The sequence below is a fragment of the Dreissena polymorpha genome, chromosome 1 (genome assembly GCF_020536995.1).
Source record: "Dreissena polymorpha isolate Duluth1 chromosome 1, UMN_Dpol_1.0, whole genome shotgun sequence".
Taxonomy (NCBI): Eukaryota; Metazoa; Mollusca; class Bivalvia; order Myida; family Dreissenidae; genus Dreissena; species Dreissena polymorpha.
The window spans coordinates 57,957,226-57,963,225 of record NC_068355.1 but is presented as its reverse complement, the minus strand read 5'-3'; the positions used below and the strand labels follow the sequence as shown (position 1 = coordinate 57,963,225).

Sequence of the window (6,000 nt, the reverse complement as noted above, 5' to 3'; positions counted from 1 at the left end):
GACTGCATTTACTTTCTACAAACAAGGACGTTTGGTCGAATACTGCATTAAAGCAGCAATTTACGGCAATTAAGTTATTGTCACTGTATATGTAATTTTGGTGTGCTGTTGGGCGGAGATCCGGAAAAACCAGAGGACATCCCTCTATCCGAAGAGCAAACCAGACATGCGTATATTAGTTCCCCGGAGATGCCTCTCCCAGCTGCAAAGCGTGGCTCGATGACGTCAAAGTTTGACAACCTATGGCGAATTTCGTGTCCGGCCAGCAATAACAACAGGAACGGACGCCAATATTTACCTCTCAGTCCCCTGGGTCCGCCCATCATCCCACCGCCACTTCTGGCTCCTCCACTGCCGCCATTTCTGGCGCCCATACAGAACGGGCCCATGCAGTCGCCATTACCGCTTCCACTAACTACCGGAAACATCGGGTTGATGCCGCCTGTAGTGAAGAAATGCAGTGCTCGTGTATTTACGCTCCATGTGGCATCTTAAAACAAAATTTGTTGTAAAATATGGAACAAAAAACATCTTCATTATCCTGGCGACATTAAAAAATCGGATTTATCCATTAAGAGTCATTCTTCCTGCAACTCCATCCAGCTCCTTCTTTCATAGCATGAAGTATGATTTGGACTCCTATATCACGTTTCGATTTATTCTCCGCCCAAGAAGCGGGACGGACGAACGATACAAGCGAAATTTATGATCCGAACTCACTTCGTAGGCATCGCACGCTCGAAAATGACCTCAATTCATCAATTTCCCCACATAAGGCCACTGCATAGACACAGTTTAAGTCATTTTACTTGTGAAATACATGTTCAATTAAACATACATAGGTCATGCAATATAGAAGTTTAAGAGATTAACTCAAGGTTTTATAACGTCGATTTGCGGATGCGTAATATTTTCTTAAAATAGTGCATATATAATGTACGTATTCATTAAATGTGCGTGTTTTGTGATTCCTAAAGCGGGACTGCGCGATTGTGTCAAATCTTTGTGAATTTATATAAAATGTGTAAAAAAATATATATATTTCAATATAAATTAAGATAAAAGTTAAGAAGAACATGTGTCGAAAAATGCGAAATAAGCCAGATATTTTATTCTGAAATCGAAAATGTCTGTATTATAGTCAAATTCGACAGCATGCATATCATGCATGAACGATGTGAATCTAAATTTATTTTTACGGATCATTTTAATTTCCGGCAACGATATCTATTTATACGACACACAAACACTACCTAACTCCGATCCTCATAAAAAAAAGACGAATGCTTCGGTTATTGTAGGAACATATGTACGAAATATCTTCGTCACAATCGGCTCGGGGAGCTAATCTGTCTTTGCTGCATTTTATGAAATTGGTCTTCAATGTATACTTTTTTTCTTGCTTATTTTGTGTTCTTGTAACATATTTTGTATCAATTTATTACCATTTAACACATATAAAATTCGTGCAGTCCCGCTTTAATATACATATTACACAAAACTAATTGAGAGTATTCTTCAAAAAGTCGTCGCACACATAAGTCATTTCTTTACATTCATTTACACATTAATGTTATTCAATCGTTTAACCACGGGTGGTCGGACGGAAGGACATGTGCAATTTATCATGTTTCCCATTACGTGTGGGCATGTAAATAAACAGGTCAAAACTTATAGTGAAATAAAGACAATGGCGTTGCCTATGTGTTATACCATAACATGAAGTACAAAATGTCATCCACGCATATTGAGAATTTTGATAAGAAAACCATCAACGGGGTCATCTGTTATTTGTCTTTTTATTAAAACACCGTATGAGTGTATTTTAAAATTTGCCGCATTAAGACACTATTGAATTAGTTGAATGCTAAACCCATTTCTTTATGAAAGCGGTGATACAACTCGGAACCCCTCGACCAAACGATGGACACTATATTAGCCGCGTTTTTGGAATATTGGGTTTAATACATATGCTTTATAAACGTCTCAAATTAGTATGTGCAGTCCGCAAAGGCTTATCAGGGACGACACTTCCCGCCAAGACAGGGACGACACTTCCCGCCAAGACAGGGACGACACTTCCCGCCAAGACAGGGACGACACTTTCCGCCAAGACTGGTAATTTCGTCTAGAAGACACTTCTTTTAAACAGTAAATTCCTTAAAAGCGGAAACTGTCGTCCCTGATTAGCATGCGCGAACTCCTTTTAACATCATTTATGCATTAAACTCCGTTTTACAAGAACGAGCCTCATATTTTGTTGATGAGGTTAAATCAAAAAACGAAATAACAGTACTTTCGCTTCCCGGACACATTGGCCCGAAACAACTAAAAGACGCCCCGCTTACGACGTTAATAGCTCCTCATGCGTCCATCCCGCAAACTGAAGCGCTCCCGTCACTGTCTCCAACCGACGCTGCATTTCAGGGATCACCACTCCCGCCACTGCCTCCGGTTCCTGAACAAGATCCCCAAGAGTCTATTCCAGCACTTGCGCCGTGACCGCTCCCGGATAATGAGAGCCCGTTTCCGCTTGAAGAGCTCATACCGGATGCTGAAGTGGTTGGTTCATTTGTAGTTTGTTCCAAATTTTGCTGTGACGCGGACTGTTGCGAAGATCTTACAATGGTATTCGTGGAGATGCTTAAACATGTAATGCATCACCATCATCATCATCATCATCATCATCATCATCATCATCATCATCATCATCATCATAATAATAATAATAATAACCATCATCATCATCATTATCAGAACCGACATCATGATCATAATCATCAAATACAATAGCATTCCCGTCGCTACCATCATCAACCGACACATCATCATCATCATCATCATGGATATCTTCATAATCATCGTCAACATCATGAGCAACATGGTTATAATCAACCTTATCATCATCATTAGAAGCAGCCTCAGAAGCAGTAGCACCACCACCTACATCATAATCAATCGGCACCATCATAAAAATCATTACTATTCTCATCCTTCTACAATTCTTCGCCAGCATCATCACTTCCACAAACATTACCCGCTCAAAATAAAACTCACCCCACCATCATCATCACCAACATTACCACAGATCAAGTGATAATTCTACACGGCTCTGAATCCACGCATGCGCACGTCTGACAGCCAGTCTCATCTGTTAGTGTGTAGCCATCGTTGCACGACAACATGCACGTGTCGTTGCACTTTCGGTACGTGTCGCCCCTGATCGGAAGTACAACTGGTTCGTGTAAGTAAATAACATCGATCTTAATCTTCTAAGTTAACTCAAGTTTTGTTTTTAATGCAAACGTCATACATAATACATATCCTTTTGAAAATAGCTAAAATACGTTTAGTTGAAATAATGATGCGAAAGTCTAAGAATTGTTTGGTGAATACGGGCCCGGGATAAAATCAAGTTCTATTTATTAAAAAAATAACGATAAATTTTCACAATTACAGCACTCCATAAAACAAAACAAAAACAGTATAAGCATCACTGTACCAGTCCAAATAAGTAGAATCAAAATCGACGCCCAAATGACCCATTTGTGAATAACAGTGTCAAGAATACTTACTAGTACTAGTATGTCATTATTATTGGCACTAAAACAGCGCTGCACCTCGCGCGTGTTACTATTTTGCAAAAGACGTCATTTCCTAAAACGTAAAATATAAAAGGGCTGTCCGATGTTTGAGAACACTGTTACTAAATATGCATTAAGAAGCTCATATGTCTACCATATTAACCTCAATTGAGTAAAGGCTTATCAACGCCGTGGTGTTATGGACATGGTGTCCGCCTAGCGACCGGGAGGTCACGGGTTCGATCCCCTGTGGGAGCGTTCTTTAGATTTCCTCCAAAAGACACCAAGTACTGGTTCTAGGCCCAGGAAACGGACTCGAGAGCATTTCAAATAAGTAGTAAGTACTTTCAATGCAATCGAGCTAAAATAAATAGGTTTAAACTAACGCGGCTTTCTGTCAATATGGGCGTAAAAGAAGGCTTTTTCAACCCGTGTTCTTAAAATGGCAGTCCGTGACAGTTACACGAATAAAACATACAGATTACGGTTAGTTTTAGTGATATTTTACCCTATCTTGGTTCGACTGTTTCGACTGTTTGCGCTTAAATTATAACATACAGGTCCGTTTTCTGGTAAACACTGGTATCGGATTTCCGAAAGCGCGACTGAAGTTGAACTGTAGGAAAATGTTTGATATCAAATATATGATCAAAATTTGAATTGCTACGAATCTGCTGTTAATAATATGTAATAACCGACATGTACCTAAATTATTTAGAGATGCTTAACTTAAAATAGACATTTAAATAAATAATTTCAGTACTTTGAAATTCTTTCGTAAGGGTTTATAAATTGGTGTTGTGGTGCATGTTATTAAACTTAAGTATTTACGCTATGATGATTTTTTCTTTCTCAATTTAAACGTTTTTTAATCATCTAAAATAACTTAAGGTCAGAATTGTATTTAAACAATTCTTTGTGTCTTCCACGCGTCCTTTATTTAAAACTGGCCGTAACTATGTTCATCTTTATCTAGTTTTTTGGACACTACAAAATAAAATCGTAACTGAACTTAAATAATACGGACTAAGGACTTTGTTTCTTAATGAAATATCTCAGAAATATTCCCTGAGCAGGAATGTTCACGATCGAACGATCTTCACATCGAAATAACCCTTAAAGGCGCAAACATGTTACGTTCTGACATTTGTAAATACTTAATTGCATTAATGTCTTAAATGACAGACAGACATTGTATTTAAGACGTGTACATAGTACATCACCTAAACACATACATTTGCAAAGAACATGTTAACATGATAAGGAATTAATATTACTTTATTTGTGAAAAAATGAACCAACAGTTTGGAAAAAGGTAAGTTACCATAAATGACGATACCATTTCTTTAATATCATAACTCACAGGAACAAACCTATCGTTAATGTAGAATTTAAAATAACTCAATTCAGTCGTAACTATAACTAGTCGTATGATGGTAAATAAAACAGTGCCCTTATCAAAAATACCGCTGATTTCAAATTCGCTGGTCGGACCTTGTTCGTCCACCTCTGATTGCGCTATACGGAGAGATACGGAGGGGGGGGGGGCAGGTGTGTCAGACGGATGACCTTAATACCTTCATGTAACTCTCTATGTGCACAACGACAGAGAGTGGATATGGGTCAAATTGATAACCGTGAAAAGTCGCCATTTGATAGATAAACAAGTTCATAATCGAATAAATAAGTAGATTCATATTGAAGTGTTTTAGCATAATTAATTAGCATATATCGCTGTCAATAAACGAATATCTCAACCTTATTTGAGCAAAAATACAAATGAATTTTGCTGAAAGAAATATATATGTACGCTTTATATATTCATTTATTAATGATATGTCTTCGGATAGACCATCCGAATGCTCGACCAACCTACCGACCGACCACCCAATCGACGGCTAAATTACAAACTAACAAGGAGAAATTTTAATATATTTTTTTGTATCGCGTCCTGGGAAAACGGGGCTTAATGCGCGGGAGTAAAGTGTCGTCCAAGATTGGCCTGTGCAGTCCGATATTGCTAATCAGGGTCGACACTTGCCAATGTTATGGTATTTTGCGTTTAACTAAGTCTCTTCTAAGCGAAAATCTAGGTAAGGAAGAAAGTATCGTCCCTGATTAGCTTGGGCGGACTTCAAGCATTAAGCCCTGTTTCCCCAGAGCGAGACTAAGGTGCATAGATCATCATCCGATTGGTTACTATGATTGCACGGCTTTGAAAGTATGTATGCTATTAAACCGTCCAATGACTGCTGGGTGGTTGGCAGCTTATCTTTGACAGCTGGTGCTTAAAATGTCAAATAAGGATTTGTACACAAATATTCCTAGTTTTTTTTTAAATGTCATTACCTGTGTTTGCTTAGATTAATATTATATTTGCAATACTTTAAAGTTGTTCAAATATCAAAATAAGCAG

The 6,000-nt window shown here is 38.2% G+C and overlaps 2 protein-coding genes across 3 annotated transcripts in view; both read right to left on the bottom strand.

Annotated features, from left to right (window-relative positions):
• The window catches only part of LOC127876396 (serine, glycine and glutamine-rich protein-like), a 4,100-nt gene extending 1,132 nt beyond the window's left edge, over positions 1-2,968 (bottom strand). Inside the window, exons 1-3 of the mRNA XM_052421639.1 lie at positions 2,809-2,968; positions 2,435-2,554; positions 162-442 (exon numbers count right to left, since the gene is read on the bottom strand). Coding sequence (XP_052277599.1) covers positions 162-442; positions 2,435-2,554; positions 2,809-2,968 — 561 coding nt within the window. The remainder of the gene's footprint in view (positions 1-161; positions 443-2,434; positions 2,555-2,808) is intronic.
• Positions 1-6,000, bottom strand: part of LOC127881995 (uncharacterized) — a 318,763-nt gene that overhangs the window by 234,494 nt on the left and 78,269 nt on the right. The gene's annotated exons all lie outside the window — the stretch shown is intronic.